This window comes from Cordyceps fumosorosea (assembly GCF_001636725.1).
Source record: "Cordyceps fumosorosea ARSEF 2679 chromosome Unknown scaffold_5, whole genome shotgun sequence".
NCBI classification, from domain to species: domain Eukaryota; kingdom Fungi; phylum Ascomycota; class Sordariomycetes; order Hypocreales; family Cordycipitaceae; genus Cordyceps; species Cordyceps fumosorosea.
In genome coordinates, this window is record NW_017387305.1 from 476,099 (window position 1) to 493,667 (window position 17,569).

The window sequence follows — 17,569 nt, forward strand, 5'->3', positions numbered from 1 at the left end:
CAGATTTGCACTGCACCTTGTTTGCTGCATGTGGCGGGGCAGAGACGGGTATCACCGGCCAAACAACGCCCAATAAACGACGGTGAGAAATAAATCCATGACCAACTGTTATTTCCAAGCTAAACATAGCCCTTTTTTTATACGGAGTAAAGCTCCCTTTTGGGTGCAGCCTGACAGCCTCAGGTCCTCTTCACGACCCCCGTTCGTCTCCACGCCCCCGCCCAGAGCAACAAGACTCCGAGCTCTAACGAGCTCCGGCTCCGACGATGGCTCCAGACACCACCACTGTCAGCAAGCCAAACTCAAGTCCGACATCCTCAACGGCCATTGTCCAGGCCCACGATGTAACAGCCTCTATCCGGGCCGTCCCCACGGCGACAACCCGCAGTCCGTCCTACACCCGCGCCTTGCTCTTCAACCTGGCCTCCTTCATCCTCCCCGCCCTCTACAGCACCCTCTCCAAGCTGTGGGTGGCCCGCATCGACGCCTCCCTCGTCGCCACCACCGACGTCTACACCTATATGGGTGTCGTCGTCGAGGTCGTCAACGAGGGCCTGCCCCGCGCCGCCTGGGTCGTCATTGGCGATGCCGCTTCGCGCAGCCTGGCTCGCCGCCTGGCCCTCGCGCACACCCTGTTCCTCACACAGGCCCTGCTCGGCCTCGTCCTAAGCGTCGCCTTCGCCTCCGGCGCCGCGACCTTTGCCGCGTCCTTCGTGCCGGGACAGGCGCGCCACGTGAGCGTCCTGTATGTGCAGCTCACCGCGTTCACCGCGTTGAGCAGCACCGTCGAGGCGGCAGTGTCCGCCGCTACCAGGGCGCTGGACCGGCCCGACGTCCCCTTCGTCATCAGCAGCGCCAAGTTCGCCGTCAACATTATCCTGGATCTCTTGATCGTCTCGCCGTTCCACGTGGGCAGCCACACGCCCTCAGTGCTCCATCAGGCCGCCATCCTGCTTACTTGCAACCTCGTATCCGCCTCGGTCGGCGTCGTGTACTTTCTCTGGCGCAACTCTAGGGTCGCCCTCTACACGCTTCATAGCCATAGCCGTGAGTCTACCCGTCCCAGCCTTCGCCTCTTGCTTGTACTCGCCCGCCCAGGCCTCTTCACCTTTGCCGAGTCCGCGATTAGAAATGTTCTGTACCTCTGGCTCGTCGCCAACATTGTTTCCATGGGCTCCACGTACGCAACTGCCTGGGGAGTGTTTAATACGATCCGCTGGGGCTTGATCATGGTCCCTGTCCAAGCTCTGGAGCAAACGTCCCTCACATTCACCGGTCATATATGGGGAGCCTTCAGAAGCAACATTGGGACGTCAACTTTGCGGCCCGTTGTGGGACTCCGCACGATCCTGTCTATAATGCGACCAGCTGCGACTTCTTTCCTATTGGCCCTAGTTTTCGAGGTCCCCATGTGCTTGTTCCTGTCCTTCTTCGGCGCTCGACCCTTTGCCCGTTATCTATCTGGCTCAGACGACGTCGCCGACGTCACAGCCATGATGTGGCGTACTATAGACTGGTGCTACATCTTCTATGCCATGTCAACCCAGATGGCCACCATTTTACTGGCAACGAGACCACGCTGGTATCTATGGCAAAGTCTGGTGAGCAATCTATTGTATGTGTTGCCTTGGGCCATCGTGTGTCAAACGGCCAACCTGGATGCAGCAGGGGCCTGGACATATCATTCCTTTGTTTTTGGGGGAAGCTTGGTCTTTAGTTTTGTGGATATCCTTCTCGTTGATGCGCTGTGGGTTTGGACCCTTCATACTGGCAGGATGAGACTCGAGACCCTCAGAAAGTGAGCCTCGACGACGGTGACACGACCCAGTACATTATCTCCTTCCCGAAAGTCTGAAGATTTTTATCTTTCAACACTGTCCTGGTGTCGGCGGTGGGCTATTATGAATTTCCTATTGCCCAATCTTGCCCAATCTTGCCCAATCTTGCCCAGGATGTGCATCACTTGACTGACACCAGAACCCGCGACCAAGTCTTCTGGCCCCTCTGCGACACAAAAAGTAGCTATTGCTGTCTCAAATGTCTGTTGCAGCCGTCGTGTTGTGCATTGCAGTCCTCTTTGTCCTTCGCTATCGCCAAGGGGCAAAGAACAACAGCGCGGCCGCAGCGGTCGCCAACGAACAAAGCCAGTCGCACTTAGATGGCGGCTCATGCGTAGCGGAACGGGAGGCGGCGATGAAGGCCGGCTCACTCGAGCTGGCGTCTACTGTTTTGCCTACAGAGCTTCCTGCAGGCGACCAGCGCAGGGCCGCGCACCATTACAGTGTAGAGCTGCCGGGATGTGTGCCGCAAAGTCACCCGTAGTCGGAACGAGGCCGCTATTCGCCAGCGTTATGCTTGCTGGGAGAGGGATCGCATCGGGAAGGCTCGATTTCGGAGATGGAATACAGAATGCCGAAACGGAAATGCAAAGTTCAGGATTGACTGGCATACTCAGGACATATGCCAATGTCAGGGAGTATATGACAATAACACGCAATTTGGCAGACACGTTCAAAATTAAGTTACAAATAGCATCACCTTGTATTTTCTAGTGTCTGTGTCGTGATCGTAGAGGGCGGGTTCATGAAGGGTGGACTGGCGGCATCCACGAGCCGAACTTGTTGAAAAGCTTGTCATCCTGGGAGCCGCTCTCGCTCGTTTCGTCTATTCTGGTGCTTCCGAAATCGTCCTGGACGGCTGCATTACTATCCACCTCAATGCTTGGTAAGACGTTCTCATCTGCTGTCGTGTCGCCAACTGCGGTAGCCCGGCCGCTTGCTCCGCCTGAACGTAATTGCGCCAAGAGACTTTCGACCATGCTCTCAAGCTCTTCGATCCGTGAAGATGACGTATTCGTCTTGCGCGTGACACCACGCTGCCGCATGGAGCCCCTCGGCTGACAGACCTTACCAAGGCGATGACATCTCCGGCACTCGTTGGTGGTCCTGTCGCCAGACATGGCAGCACATTTGCTTTTTGCTTTGAAGCAATTCGAACACGCTAGTCCATACGGACCTGCGTGACCGGGGCCATGCCTATCCATGTTTTCTTTATGTTGGTAGCCGCGCTGCTGCACCGGCCTGTGAGTCTTGGTAGAGCCGCCCATTAAGGTCTGTATTGGCTGTGCTTTTTCGGAGATATTAGCTTGCGAATTGAACCAGAAATCGTCGAAAATGCTAGATGGGATGTACCATGCCTTCTTCGAGGAATATTCTAAAATAACATACTGCCAATTGTGCACGACGGTCTTGGTGGTCGTTTGGCGTAAGTTAGCTATGGCTCAGCGTCCGTGGTGCACTTTGACCGACCTTGGCTATCAAAAAGGAACTTTCAAAATTCACAAACATGTAGCATTATAAATATATATATTGCAGCGTATTTTTTCCGTTCGCTGAAATTCCGGTCGTAAATCTCCGGCTTCCGGGGTGGATTGGTAATGAATGGGACGGAGTTAGACGGTGTTTATCTAGGCCTGAGCCGGTCTCTAGACGGGCTCGGCTTAGAAACAGTGTCCATGACTGGTTAGAGGTCAGTTGAATGAATTTTTACAACCAATTTCGTGGATTTCGAGGCTTGTCTTTGTTTTCTGTTTCTTTTCTTGTTACTCGTCTTGTCACAGCTTCCTAAACCAGTTGGGTGTTATGATTCAAGTCTCAGTAGGTGACAAGGAGGTGGACCTAGAGCGGGTGAGCCCAAGTACCTAATAATGTAGATCTATGCCTTCTTTAATTCCAATAGTATTTCATGAAAATATGCAAAAAATCAAATGTAAACAAAAAGGGGATATCGATATCTGGCGATTGCTGCCACTTGCCAATGCCTTTCTTCGTTCTAGACCCTGTACAAGTGTCGCAAAGTACTAACTAACTTAGTTAGTCCAAAGAAAGAGTACCGAGAACGGATACTTGATCACTTGAGCAAGGCTTCCAAAGTCCTTTGTCCAGCTAGCTGGTATCCGGAATAAGTATTACCCGACCCGGACTCCTCGGTGAAGTGAACGCCACCGGCTCCGCCCGCCTTAATTTGCCTGCTGCGCCCGCTTCTCGCCTCCTCCTTTCACCCTCCTGCATCACCTGCTCGTTTCCATTCCATCCATCAAATTGCACAGCTATCGGGCACGGCACATCTGAAGGCCCTTAGTTGTCTACCTATTTCTTCTCGGAGGCTTCCTCGTAGCTTTTTCGACACCCGCGCGCGGCTCCTGCCTGGCTCGTGACCTGCTGAAACGCCACCCGATTGTCTGCGTCTCTCGAGCCAGCACGTTCCCTTGCATCGGTGCACGATTTGATAGATACTGGGAATTAGCTAACGAGGTTCTTCGCTGCTACCAGAGGTTTCGTGGTTGCTTGATAGTGAGGAGGAGTCTGGGACTGTTTGTTTTCCTGTTGGCTTCGGCCACGTGTACTCGTCATCGTGCCCAGTTCCCTTTGCATTTCCATTTCCATTTCCATTTCTCTTTTTTCAAGTACAATCAATTTATTATTTCCATTTGACCTGAAAAGGCGATTGAGTGCAAGAAAGGAACAATCAAAGAAGAAAAATCGAATCCTTGCAACAAACAAACGGATTCCGGTGCGAAGAAGGGATCAACAGCCACCTCTGAAGTGAGCAAGCCGGCTTCACCTTGAAAGGGCTACTTGACTCTTGGGAATCAAGCTTTTCAGTCAACACTTGAAAAATGGCCTCTTCGGTCTTTTTCAAATTCAAGTCACAGAAGGAGCCGACGAGGGTAGAGTTTGATGGCACCGGCATCTCGGTCTTCGAACTCAAGCGCGAAATCATCATCAAGAGCGGCCTGGGAGATGGAACGGATTTCGACCTCTTGATTTACACCGACGACAACAGCGAAGGTAAGTCTTGCAGCTCTCGCATTGCAAGCGGATAGATGGCTAACCCACCGCAGTCTATGATGATGATACAACCATTATTCCTCGATCAACCACGGTCATTGCCCGACGTCAACCTGCGGCCAAGCCGGGCGCAGGTAGAGCGGCCCGATATGTCACCGGCAAGATGCCTGTCGCGGCCAAGAATGCCGGGCGAAAGGAACAGACCGCCAAGGTCCCAGCAACCAAGACGTCGGGGGTGGCCATCAACCAAATGAACAATGCCATGACGGAGGAAGAGAAGATGGCCGCCATGTTTGCCGCCCAGACGGAACAGTGGTCCGCTCAGCAGGAAGAGCTTTCTCAGTATGTTGAGCCCAATACTATGTACAATGACGAATGCTAACAATCAGCAGCCAAGCACCTGTCTTCAAGCCCGGTGCCAAGCGACCGGTTAACGTGCCAGATCACGAGCCGCCAAACGGATACATTTGCTATCGGTGTGGTAACAAAGGCCATTGGATCCAAAGCTGTCCCACAAATGACGATCCCGACTTTGACAATAGACCACGCGTGAAGCGTACGACCGGCATCCCGCGTTCATTTTTGCAAAAGGTGGATAAATCTGACATTTTGGCCCAGTCAGAGGGCGACGAGTCCAAGAGGCCATCTGGTATCATGGTGAACGCCGAGGGTGACTTTGTCATCGCAGAGCCCGATAAGGCAGCATGGGAAAAGTATCAAGCCAAGGCTGCCAAGTCGGCTTCGGCATCTAAGGAGAATGAATCGGCCAACAAGGAGATTCAGGACCGTGGATTGGAGTGCTCTATTGATAAGAGGATGTTCATAGATCCAACGAAGACGCCCTGTTGCCAAAAGACGTTCTGTAACGACTGCATCAGCAATGCTCTTATGGACAGTGACTTCGTCTGCCCTAGTTGCCAGACAGAAGGCGTTCTCTTGGATGATTTGCAACCGGATGAAGAAGCTTCCAAGCAGATCCAGGAATATTTAAAGGAGAAGGAAGCTGCTAAAGCCAACCCAGCAGCTGCCGCCTCACCAAAGGATGAGGCGAAAACAGAAGAGAAAGAGGCGGAGAGCACTTCCTCCAATATTGAAGTAAACGGGATCTCTGCTGAGGTTGAGGCTCCGCAGAAGTCGGAAGACACCGAAACCTCAGACGCCAAGGAAGAGTCGCATTCCCCGGAGAAGACCATGTCACCAAAGAAAGCCGCAGACCCTGAAAAGTCTCCAGGGAACAACGACACTAAAGAGGTTGCTCCGCCAAAGAAGCGACCCGCTGAGGAGCTGCTGGAGAACCCCAAAATCCCCAAAGGACCTCGCGCCATGCAAAACCAACAAAACATGAACTATATGAATGGTGGCATGAACGGTATGAATGGTATGAATGGCATGAACGGCATGAACGGCATGGATATGAACATGATGTTCAACAACATGGGAATGATGCCAAATATGATGGGTATGCCTAATATGAACATGATGAACATGGGCATGGGGATGCCCAACATGGGGATGCCAAACATGATGGGGATGCCAAACATGATGGGGATGTCCGGGTTCAACGGCATGAACAATGGCTTCGGCGAGGGCGGCTGGGGAGGAATGAACATGAATGGGATGGGGAACATGGGCATGGGGGGCGACATGGGTCCCATGAATGGTATGAATGGAGGATTCCAGAACGGCGGCAACGGCCTCCATCAGCAAGGAGGTAACGGGGGAGGCGACGATGACGCGTATATGCGCAAGCCCGTGAACCCGCACCGACAGCAGAACAAGATGCGTCGCATACGCCCAAGCGATTACAGAGAGCTCTAGAGGAGCCGCTGATTGGAGTCTGTTGAAACATGGCGTTTTTTGTTGTTTTGGTTATTGTTTTTTTGGCGCAACTCACAGACATATATATACACATGGAGGCGCAGGGCGTTTTTTTTTTTGGGCAAGTTTTGGATGGGATGGGGGGAAGGGCAGGACGAGCAGTCCGTGTTGTGCTGGCTCGGCTCCGGTCTGTAACAAGGCAATGAAGATGATGGATAGCTTGAGAGGTGAACATTACTCTTGGGCTGGAAATGCTACCGTCATTAGGAATCAGGAATATGACTGAGACATGCTGTCAACAACAGGCTCTCTTCTGCGTTGCCAGATAATTCGGTGCATCTTTAATTGACTCGTTCTATCAAACAACCTCTCTACCTTATGCCGTGTGAATGCCAGGCTGTGCTGCCTTTGCCAACCGTGCTCTCCATGTAATGGCAACACTCTACCCACGTAAAGCCAACTCCTAACGTAAATAACCCATTGATTTTTTTCTACATTTCTTCATGTCCAATTGACGTCATATCTTCATGTGCAGTGGAAGCTTCTCCAAGTTCACTGCGGGGGGACGTAGGGGTGTACGAGCATGTCGCTAAACTTCTCCAGCCTCTCCTTGCCGCGGACCTCGTCGACGAGCAGGGGCATCTTGACGACGTTGAAGTCCTCCGCGTAGAGCTCCTCGTACTGGTCCAGGTACTTGGCCTGCATCTTTCTCCGGGCCGTGCACTGGTCGCAGTCGGACCCCGATTTGGGAAACAGCAGCTGGTTGACGACGATGGAGCGGGTGTCGATGCCGTAGCCGGTGAGCTCCTGGATCATGCGCTCCGTCTCGTAGAGGCTGAGGAACTCGGCGATGCAGACGCAGACGAAGGTGGTGAGGTCGGCGTCCTTGAACTGGGCGTTGACCTCGGCGATGGTGGCGCGGAGGGACTCGAGCTTCTCGGTCATGTCGGCGAGGGACTGGCCGTTGGGCAGCTGCGCGTTGGGGCCGAGGAAGCCGGTGAGGAGCGGGCCGTACTGGGCGGAGAGCTGGGCGAGCTTGGCGAGGGCCTTTTCGAGGACGGTGGGGAACTGCAGGAAGCGCAGGGTGTGGCCGGTCGGGGCGGTGTCGAAGACGATGGTCTCGTAGGAGAGGGACTTGACCTGCTTGAGGACCTCGGCAAAGGACATGGCCTCGTCGATTCCGGGGATCTGGGAATTTTTGTCAGTACATGAAGCGGGTGGTGAAAGAGAGGGAGAAGGGGGCAGCTTACGGAAAAGGCGAGGTCCTGCATCATGCCGCCCATGCCGGAGCTGGCGTCGTCCTGCTCGGCCTGGCCGGCGAGCATGTCCTGCATGCTGCCGTTGGGGTCAATCTCCATGGCGCTGAGGTTGTCGAAGCCGTTGACGAGGCGGGCCTCCTTGCCGAACTTTTGGGAGAAGGCGTCGGAGAGGTTGTGGGCGGGGTCGGTCGAGATGAGCAGGACGGAGCGGCGGACGCGGGCGAGCTGGATGGCGAGGGAGCACGAGGTGGTGGTCTTGCCGACGCCGCCCTTGCCGCCGACGAAGATCCAGCGGAGGGAGCGCTGGTCGAGCAGCGACTGCAGCGACGGCTCGAGGGCGTCGTCGTCGGCGGAGATGATGGCGGTGGAGGACATGGTTGAGGAGGGGGTGGGGGGGTGACGCGGGGTTGCGAAAGAGGGCGCGGGGAGAGGGGGGTACCGAAGAGGTAAGGTTTCAATGAAGGGGCAAGGAAAGAAAACTGAAGACAAAGATTAAAGAAGATGGTCGCGGATACGGATGATGGTGGTGGATGGCAAGGCGGAGGGCCGAGTGCGGTGACGTTGTTGGAGGGACCAAATTTCTTGGTACCTATAAATCTTAGGTGGCGGCTGGTGCCTTGCGCTTTTGCGCCACCTTTTCCCCTCCAAGAGTGTGGCGGCCAAGTACATGGGTAAAAGTTCACGAATGCACGCGCAGTACCACGGTTTGCACAAAACAATACCAAAAGACAGGAAAACAAGGCAAGCAAACGAAAGATTCCAACGTAAGAGCATGGTAGTCGACAAAGGAAATGACATTAAAACGAGCGACAACTACCTCTAGGGTAGGGAGGATAGGCTAGACTAACAAAAGGGTATCTGGTTTAAGCTACAAGAGTAGCAAGAACGTAACAAATTAAGTCTTAGGGGGAGCGGACTCCTTCGGAGAGTGCTTGTCGGTCTCGGTAATCTTCCCAGCGCTCGCGCTCTTGAGGCTTTCGCTCATGAGGCTGGCGCTTCGGCTGCTGAGAACGGGCGTCACCAAGCTCCAGGGGAACACATCCCCCGAGGACGTGTTCCACGGTATCGGCCGATCGGTGTTTTGGAAGATGCCATCGGCGAGGTTATCTTTCCTAGACTCGCGGGTGGCAATGCAGGGCGACGGGCTCGGATCGCATGTCTTGGTGCCCAGCTTTTCCGGCGGGCACTGCGTAGTAGGGGTTGTGAGTTTTTTTTTTTGTTTTTTTTTCTCTTTTGCCTTGAGAGAGAGAGAGAGAGAGAGAGGGAGAAAAAAAAGAGGGACTTACGCAAATCTTGCACCGTTCGATGGCTCTCTTCAGGTACTCGTCCTCGTACTTGGGCTGCGGCCAGACGCCGGCGCGCGCCCAGCAGTTGTCGCACATGTCCGTGCCGGCCCAGGGCCAGCCGGCGGTGAGGATCTCGGCGAGCTGGATGATGGGCGTCCAGAGCCTGCGGGTCGTCGTCGTCTTGGTGGCCTTGGGCGGCTTGGTCTTGGTGGCGAACGTCGTCGACGGCGAGGGGCGCGCCTCCGATGGGTTGATGGTCGACGTCTGGAAGGTGGTGGGAACGGACGACGACGACGATGTCGACTTGCCCATCGAGAAAGAGGCGGCAGAGGTGGCCACGATGACAGTGGAGAGCTTCATCCTGTTTGTCTTACTGGTGAAGGTGCAGAAACAAAGAAAGAAGAGGGACAAGGGAAGGGAACGAGAGACGGGCCGGTTGTGTTGAGAAAGAAGGCGGCTGGCGAGATGAAAAGAGCGTGGGAAGAGGAACTTGATTTATAACCACCGCCACACCATGTTTGATCAAGTCCAAGGCTTTCTTCTTTTGATCCCGTGGCTGGTGCAGAATTTGCGAATGAGGGTCTGGTGCGGCCTGAAGCCATCGCGGCATGTGTTGGTTCGCGGTAGCGTCTCGAAGGCGACGACGCAAATGTCACGGACAAGTCTCCGGTACTAGAAATGCGCGTGTGGCGGTACTTGTGCTCTACATGACACTACGCTGCAGCGGCGGAGGCTAGAGAGGGCTGAACGAAAGTTAAGATGGTCGTGATGATTCATTTGAGAGGGCAGGCTAACCAGAAGGCGCACGCGACTTGGTGTTGTTGAGCAAAATTGCAAAACGTACGCGAGGTTCCCGTGTTGGTGACAAAAACAAGAAATATAATACAACATGAGGGGTCAATCCTCTGAAGCCACCGACCTTTACAGCCCTTGGTAGCCAAAGCTTGACACTCACTCACGGCTCCCCGTTGCGCTTGAACAGCAACAGCGTGCCGTCCATCACGATCCTCACGCCGTGATCCCCTTGCAGCACCTCCTCCATCTCCCTCCTCAGCCTCCTCACCACGTCCCCCTCCCCCCGTGCCCAACCTGTCCCTGTTCGCCGCACGCCCAGCGCGTCACCGGGCTGAGCGTGCCCGTCGCCGCCTCCACCAACGTCCAAGCTCACCGCACGCTCGCCGCCCGCCATGAACCCCAAACTCTCCAGCCTCGCGGCGCTCGAACGCGGCCTCGTCGAAGCCCGCGATCGGCGGGTCCAAGGTCCACGGCAGCGGCAAGCGAGCGGTACCGGTTCCGGAAGAGCAGGTTGCCGGGGAGGCAGTGCGGGAGCAGGGTCGCGCTCGACGAGCCGCTGCAGGAGCGCGCGCCGAGCGCGGGCGCGCCGGGTGTGGACGGGTGCACGACGCGCTCGCCGGGGATCCAGAGGGCGACCGTGCCGCCGGGGCGCAGGGCCTGCAGGGCGGCGCGCGCCAGAAACGCGGGGCATGTCGAACCAGTGCGTGCGCCGCGCTGGCCGCGGTAAATGCGGTCCGCGCTGCCGGGGTTGATGTCCCGCGCACCGCAGAGAGGTCCTCGGCCGCGGATGCGTACAAGGACGGGGCGGCGCGCCGGTCTTGGGTCGTCGCACCGGCGGCGCAGGGCTCAGGGCGTCCCCGGCTCGTGGCGCGCCATGGACGGGCGAGGCGTCGAGGCCCGACGCCCGCGTGAGAAGTTGCGGGCCGAGGGCACGGGTTACGTTGCCCGGGCCCCGCAGCCGACGGTCGGGAGAGGAGCGCCTCGCGGCCGCCGGTGGACTGGTGGAAGCGCAGCAACGGCCGAGTACAGCGCGGGGCTGTATGTAGTCTTGCCGGCCGGTGGCGGGCGTACGACTCGGCCTGTTGGTCGTCGTCGTAGTTTCGAAATGTTTCTTCCTTGGCTGCGGCGGCGGCGGCCATGCTTGATGTGAGTCTGTTGCTGAGGGTGGTGATGGTACCAATGGCAGCGAAAGTTGTCGGATAGTTAGTGAGGCAACCAGGCCGAGGCAACGACGTGCGGCTCGGGATCAAAGGGAACGGGCGGCTTTATAGGACCACGCTTTCCAGCTGCCATGATGAGCATCGGGCGGTGACCGGCCGCGGAGGCTTGATGGCGACGATAGCCGCAGCGGCCCCCATGGCGTCCCTTGAATGAGTATCCGTGTACGGTTTGGCATTCGAGGATCCCGCCCAACAATGGCGATGCTAGCCACAGCCAGCTGGATACGGCATAGCGTAGCGGTCTTGTCGGTGCCCGATTGAGCGACCAAGTTGTGACGGCGTCAGACTGTCAAGATGCCAGGTGTGGTAACTCGTTGTGCCTTGTACAAAAGGTGAATGGAAGGGCCAAGTTGATTTCTGTTGGTTAGATGAAAAATTGTCGTAAACTCTCAGGCCCGCGGCAACGCTGGTGGTTGTCCATCAATCAACGCCAAGCGTCCCCGGCCCGGCCGGCACCCGCCGAGCGGCCCCCTTTCAAGCTGTGGGGGTTTGGCGGGGGAGAGCTTCCTGAACCATTTGCCTCCAACTTGCATTCTTTCATCAACAACCCATTTTCCAACCTTGACTACTCTCCTCTCTTCGGACAACAGTACACCCCCTCTCTCTCATCGCGAAATTTTTGTTCATCCTCACGCAACATGGCGACGCCGCAAAAGGACCCCATCACCTGCCACGTCCTCGACACCACCGCCGGCCGCCCCGCCGCCAACATCGCCGTGCGCCTCGAGGGTCCCGAGACGACCACCGCCGCCTCGCCGCACCGGTACACGGCCGTGACCGACGCCGACGGCCGCGTCACCCGCTGGCAGCCCGATGACCCCTTGGCGCCACTAGCAGACGCGCTCGCCAGCGTTGGCAGCGCGACGTCGCGGTGGCGGCTGACCTTCGCCACCGAGGCGTACTTTGGCGAGGGCCGGACCTTCTTCCCCGAGGCCGTCGTTGTCTTTCGCGTGCAGCAGGGCCAGCACTACCACGTGCCGCTGCTGCTGAGCCCGTTTACGTTTACGACGTACCGCGGGAGCTAAGGGGGTCGACGCATGCGATACCTGTGAGGCGGGTAAGGGGAGGTTGGACAAGGCGGATGGAGAAAGAAGGGCAATTTGAATTGAATTTGACATCGTCTACATAAAAAGATAGTTATGGCTTGGAATGTCAACACTTTAGCTAATGCAGCTCAGACAATGGCCCCGTTGGCGTACGCTGTGGACCGCCCAGGGAAAATGAAAATGAAATGTACAGTTGAACCCAACTCCGGCGCTTAATTAAAAAAGAATGATATGATGATAAAAGACAGAAATGAGGCATCAAGTCGTGAAGCCGGTCAAGATGAAGCATAATTTCCTTGTCTTCCTTTTTCAATACTGTTTCGTTGACATGCCTTTACCGTCGACGAAACTTGTTCAGCAACCGCCTTTTCGACTTGACAGACGCGTCATCCGGCGATGTGGGCGGCGTCTCCTCCTCATCTCGCCTGGTCGTCGCGAAGCTGTCCCGCGCGTACTTGGAGCCCATCGGGCTGGGAGGCGTCTCGACGATGGACGGCTGCGAGTTGCTGTGCGGGCGGCGGAGCGGCTGGCGGTGGCTGCTGCTGCTGCTCCTCTCCCGCGTCTGCGGGCGGGAGTCGCCGCCGCCGCCGCCCGGCGCCGTGGAGGACACGAGGGAGACGGCGCTCTGGCCGGCGGACGACTGGGACGCGGCGAGCGCGCCGTGGACCAGCGTCCCCTTCCTGTGCTTCTTGGAGCGGTGCAGGAAGGACAGGCCAGTACGCTTGCGGGTGAAGTCGACGTGGACGTCCTCCTGGCCGATGCAGGCGTTGGGGGAGAGGTCGGCTTCGGGGTGCGGAAGGGTCGTGTTGCGGCCTGTGATTCTTGTCAGTTCTCTTCGCCTGGGGCCATCGTCTTGGATCAATGCCAAAAAGGGGGTCTCAGTTGGGTATCTTACCGGAGCAAAAGGGCTCAGGAAAGCCCGTGTCTCGCGGTAGGTGAGCGGCGCGGATGGAGTTGGAAGGAGACATGGTTGCGTGATGATGGAAGCATTCAATCCGACGTTGGATAGATGGGAGCGGCGAGTAGTTTATCGGGAGACGGGTAGAGAGTTTGTTTGGAGTATTTCGGAGCGCGTGCTGAAGTAGCAGGTAGATTAACCAGGTAGATGATGATAGTCGTGCGGTAATGGATGTCGTTGGGCGCCAGGCTAGAAGCGAGACGTGCCGTAGTGCAAACGACCACTGGGTGATTCCTGGCCGGATAGGAAAGCCACGCTCGCAGTCAAAGAAAAGGACGTTATTCCGGTGGAAAATACCGATGGTAATGCAAGGTGAGGGAGAACAAAGCCACAGTCACGGTAGACTTCGTGCCATGTGAAGCAGCGAAAGAGGCGCTTCGACAAGGAGTGACACCCAAGGGAGGACAAGGAGAGCGAGGGTCTGGGTGGCGGTGGGTGGTGTTGCTGTATTGACGGAAGGACGGAAGGACGGGGGCCGAGAGTCACAAAAAAAAAAAAAGCCCAAGTCTTTCAGTTTATCCGCCTTGTGAAGTGTGCGTGTGCCGAATCTCGGTCGGAGGTACTTTTGAACTCCTGGGCGCGGGAAATGTTGAGGAGGCTTGGCTTGGGATGCAGATGACGACGCAGGCTGAGTCGAGTCGAGCTTATTATTACCTTAGTAGCTAGGTTGCAGTGGGTGTGTTGTCGCGGCCGGCGTGGGAAAGGATGAACGAACAAAGGTTGGCGACGCAAGTTTTTTGGGGGAGAAAAGAAAAGATGATGAAGGATGTGGAAGACGTGGAATTATTAATAAAGAATCACAGGGGAAGAGCAAAGGAAAATGCTATCCGCCTCTTGTTGAGAAAGGGGGCATCGACTGGGCCACATCTTGTCGTGCCGATTTCCCGGGGTAGAAGATAGAAACGACGACAATGCAGTGCCAAGCGGCGGGTCTTCTTTTTAATGATTCAACGTCATCAGCGAGACGACGACGCTAGTTTCGAAATCCTGGCGCCCTGTCCTATGAAGAAGCCAAGCAAATACGCCGCAGGAGTGGGAAACGCGCAATCTTGGGGTGACATGGGGAACGGGGGGTCGTGCAGGGATCACGGACAGAAGAAAAGGCCCCTGTCGAGCTGGTTGGCTAGGGATGATTTGCCTGAGGAATTGCCACGGAAAAAAAAAAAAAAAAAAAAAAAAAAAAACCACCAAACAAGGCCAGCGTCAACCAAGGCGGCAAACCGGAATTCGGCAGCCCATCTTACGTGGTGAGTAACAGTCCGACAGGTTTTGATACAATGCATGTGTACCGAGCACGCAGGTATCGAACGACTGCATCATCCAAGCTCCATTTCAGCTTGTCCCATGCCAGAGTGGCCTGCGCAAGAAATGTTAAGCATAGCCTCGAACGAGAATAATCAAGTCAAGAATACCATCTTTTGTTTGCCAACTAGCCTCGCAGGGCTGACGGAAGCTCCCGCCCGTAACCCGCCCTAGTACGGAGTACTGAGGTGCCTTTCTACTAACTATGTATGTATGTACAGTATGTATGTAGGTACCTAACTAATTGCGCTACTACCTACTACTGGAGTGCGACGAGCCGAAAATGCTGTACAGTTCTCTCTGCACATACGGCTGCAGATCCGCCCTCTTTTTTTTTTTTTTTTCTCTTTTTTCTCTTTTTTCTCTTCAATGAAATCACTGTCACATGTTTCAAGTATCGCCAAGTTCCAACAGTCCCCCAGTGTCTGTACCAAACCGCCTCGCAAACACAACGAGCTTGCCACCCATCACCATCCCAACACAGAGCACAAGTTCTCGGCGGATGGAAAATGGCTACGATGCATTGCTGCTACTAGCTCGTTTGCAGGCGCGGATCTAACTCTTGCCATTTTTATGCTTATATCCCCTCGAGATGAGTGTCACGCAAACCTGCCTACACACCACCAGCCACATCGCACATCGCGCATCGGACACACTAGCCAACCTCTCAACCACCTGCTCCGCCTTGGCCACAGCTCCCCTTTCAGCAGCCGAGGATGACATCTCGCCACGCGACATGCGAGACCTACGAAGATTTTCAATCTACCAACAGCTTCTCCACATCCTCCTCCTCCAGCTCGGGGAACCGCTCCTGGAAATACGGCTCCTCACCCTCATGATACATCACATGACCGAGCCGAGCGCAAAGATATCGTCCCGTAACGTCGCAGTGAATAACGTCAACCGCGTGGAGGAGCGCTGACGGCAGAGGCCACTTCCAGCGTTTTCGTAGCTAGGCGGAGATGGATGCCGATGGCCTTCGATAATTTGTGAGGCTTCCGTGCTCAACCTCCACAGTGAGGCCGCACCTTTCTGGTACCAGTTGATTAATTTGCGGACATATACGCAGTCCCGAATTCATGAGTGCGAGAGCGAGTTATTGTGCACACGGCCCAAGGAGGGGGTAGCATCAGGTTGTAAAGTCTTGTCCGCATGCGTGCTGGCAAACGACGACCGACGTTGCATAATGTGCCGACTTCTTCCGTTCCGTTTCCACCCAGTTGTCGAAGCCTGAAGCACCGATTAGGGAGCGACTGCAGAGGGCACAGCTCCAGCGCTGCAGGTATCGAAATTATGTGATAATATGATGCAAGAGTGCTGCGCCTCGCTGTGGCCTGCAGCCAGCTGGACAGGGCATGAGTTGCGCCAGCCCGCCCTTGAGAGTTTGAGTACGCGGAAGTTGCCGCCAGCCACAGCAACAAGATGTCAAAAAGGCTATACAAAAGCTCACATGGCTAGAACTTCTTGTTCTCTTTGAAAAAGAATGCTGATACTGTCGAGCGAATTTGTCGGCCCGGTGCAGAGCCCGCCGGGTGCTATGGATATCAATGTAAGACTTTCAACACTGCAACAAGGGCTGCGAATTCATGTCGGAAACAAGGTATGTAAGATTTTCGCTCTTTTTTCAGCCAATTTCGCTTCTGCCTCGCCAATCTCGTCGTAGAGTCCATTCTCCTTCAGATACGCCGTGTACCGTTCAGACGCTCTGAGTTGCTCGGCCGCTTCGGCTGCCAGTGCTGCATTCTTGCTGTCCGCAAAGAAGCGATCCACAGCCTCTTCTCGCGAGTCGCTAAACATTTTCGGAAACAGGAAGTCGTAAAAGAGGCGCTCGAGTTTGTTGGGGTGGCAGAATATTTCGGCCATGGCCAATGTGCCCGGCCCCCCGATTTGCCTCCAGTGACGCTTGAGCTCCTGATGCTCGCTCAACTGCAGGGCCATTTGAAAGTCGGATGAAATTTCTTTTGGTGGCGGGAGGAAACCGCGGCCGTCATGACCTGTCGCCCATGCCGGCGGCCGAAACAGGCACAGCGGCACTGTCCCCGCAAACTCCCAGTCAATGAGGCCTTGGATCCTGAGCTCTTTGTTGACCACGATGTTGGCATAGTGCAGGTCAGGGTGTGTGAGAATGAATGATTCAGCATCTTGTGATTGCAGGCAGTTCAGGCCTCGATGCGCTTCCAGTCGCAAGTGGTGAAGCGCAAAGGCCTGCTCCTTGACACGGCTGAGCGTACCGTCGATCAACGGCAAATGAGCTGATTCAGAGACAATGTCGAGATGATAATCCACGTAACTCGCGGCGGAACGAAGAATCCCGGGCACTGGGTGGCTGCTACTTGTTGACAAGAGCAGCTCATTCATTGGCATGCTGAGCAGTCCCTCAATACGAGGGTTGCCATCTTCGTCGGTACCGGGGAAAAGCGATTCAGAGACAGGAAATTGAAGTGTGAGAAATTGGGAATAGATGCCGATGAGATCCGAAAAGAGCTCTTTTCGCTGTCTTGACGTGGCGTTGCGAACCCGTCCCAGCGTCAAGCACTGGCCAGGTATATAGTCGCAGAGCAGGTACGGCTGAGGAGTTGAAGGGTCGTTAGTTACCCTTGCGTGCTGTCCATACGCCCATACCCTTGGCACCGAGACGGATGTGTGTTTTCGCAAATACCTGCTCAGATCAGACAGAGGCCATCAACAGACTCAACTCGTAATTAGCCGCGACTCACGCAAGCGTCGCCGCCTCGCTCTGCACCTTTCTCCAGCCATCACGCACGGCGGGCCGTAGCGGGAGACGCAACAGCCTCCTAGGTATTCTGCCAAAGAAGTCGAGGCACACGGATGCGTTGTAGCTTCCGCGGTCGATGCTGAGGACTCGACAAGGTAGGGCGTTGCTGTGTGAGGATGCGAGCTTGCAGATGGCAGCCTCATCGAGGGAGGCGAGGACGGCATCGCAAAGCCTTCCAATTGTCGCGCGGGGGATGGGAAAGTGCTCTGCCGGGTTCATGATAGGAGCTGCCTGTGGAGGAGATGCTGAAGGCAGCGCG

General features: G+C 55.6%; 8 protein-coding genes across 8 annotated transcripts; 3 read left to right on the plus strand and 5 right to left on the minus strand.

Moving 5' to 3' along the window:
* Nucleotides 1-266: 266 nt before the first annotated feature.
* On the plus strand, nt 267-2,287 carry ISF_02854 (hypothetical protein; the record flags this gene model as incomplete). Its single annotated transcript, XM_018846460.1, has 2 exons — nt 267-1,601; nt 2,240-2,287. The coding sequence occupies 2 exons, from the start codon at nt 267-269 to the stop codon at nt 2,285-2,287; spliced, it is 1,383 nt and encodes a 460-aa protein (XP_018706188.1).
* Nucleotides 2,288-4,678: 2,391 nt separating this feature from the next.
* ISF_02855 (retinoblastoma-binding protein) lies at nt 4,679-6,668 on the plus strand (the record flags this gene model as incomplete). Its single annotated transcript, XM_018846461.1, has 3 exons — nt 4,679-4,850; nt 4,904-5,192; nt 5,243-6,668. The coding sequence occupies 3 exons, from the start codon at nt 4,679-4,681 to the stop codon at nt 6,666-6,668; spliced, it is 1,887 nt and encodes a 628-aa protein (XP_018706189.1).
* A 552-nt stretch (nt 6,669-7,220) lies between these two features.
* Nucleotides 7,221-8,302, minus strand: ISF_02856 (Arsenical pump ATPase, ArsA; the record flags this gene model as incomplete). The annotated part of the gene is made up of 2 exons (XM_018846462.1): nt 7,221-7,856; nt 7,919-8,302. The coding sequence occupies 2 exons, from the start codon at nt 8,300-8,302 to the stop codon at nt 7,221-7,223; spliced, it is 1,020 nt and encodes a 339-aa protein (XP_018706190.1).
* Nucleotides 8,303-8,822: 520 nt separating this feature from the next.
* On the minus strand, nt 8,823-9,573 carry ISF_02857 (hypothetical protein; the record flags this gene model as incomplete). The annotated part of the gene is made up of 2 exons (XM_018846463.1): nt 8,823-9,113; nt 9,214-9,573. The coding sequence occupies 2 exons, from the start codon at nt 9,571-9,573 to the stop codon at nt 8,823-8,825; spliced, it is 651 nt and encodes a 216-aa protein (XP_018706191.1).
* An 804-nt stretch (nt 9,574-10,377) lies between these two features.
* ISF_02858 (hypothetical protein) lies at nt 10,378-11,147 on the minus strand (the record flags this gene model as incomplete). Its single annotated transcript, XM_018846464.1, has 2 exons — nt 10,378-10,747; nt 10,804-11,147. 2 exons carry the CDS (start codon nt 11,145-11,147, stop codon nt 10,378-10,380), a joined length of 714 nt encoding a protein of 237 aa, XP_018706192.1.
* A 719-nt stretch (nt 11,148-11,866) lies between these two features.
* Nucleotides 11,867-12,253, plus strand: ISF_02859 (transthyretin domain protein; the record flags this gene model as incomplete). Its single annotated transcript, XM_018846465.1, has 1 exon — nt 11,867-12,253. One exon carries the CDS (start codon nt 11,867-11,869, stop codon nt 12,251-12,253), a length of 387 nt encoding a protein of 128 aa, XP_018706193.1.
* A 355-nt stretch (nt 12,254-12,608) lies between these two features.
* Nucleotides 12,609-13,242, minus strand: ISF_02860 (hypothetical protein; the record flags this gene model as incomplete). The annotated part of the gene is made up of 2 exons (XM_018846466.1): nt 12,609-13,087; nt 13,170-13,242. The coding sequence occupies 2 exons, from the start codon at nt 13,240-13,242 to the stop codon at nt 12,609-12,611; spliced, it is 552 nt and encodes a 183-aa protein (XP_018706194.1).
* Nucleotides 13,243-16,118: 2,876 nt separating this feature from the next.
* On the minus strand, nt 16,119-17,529 carry ISF_02861 (phosphotransferase enzyme family protein; the record flags this gene model as incomplete). Its single annotated transcript, XM_018846467.1, has 2 exons — nt 16,119-17,193; nt 17,252-17,529. 2 exons carry the CDS (start codon nt 17,527-17,529, stop codon nt 16,119-16,121), a joined length of 1,353 nt encoding a protein of 450 aa, XP_018706195.1.
* Between the last annotated feature and the right edge of the window lie 40 nt (nt 17,530-17,569).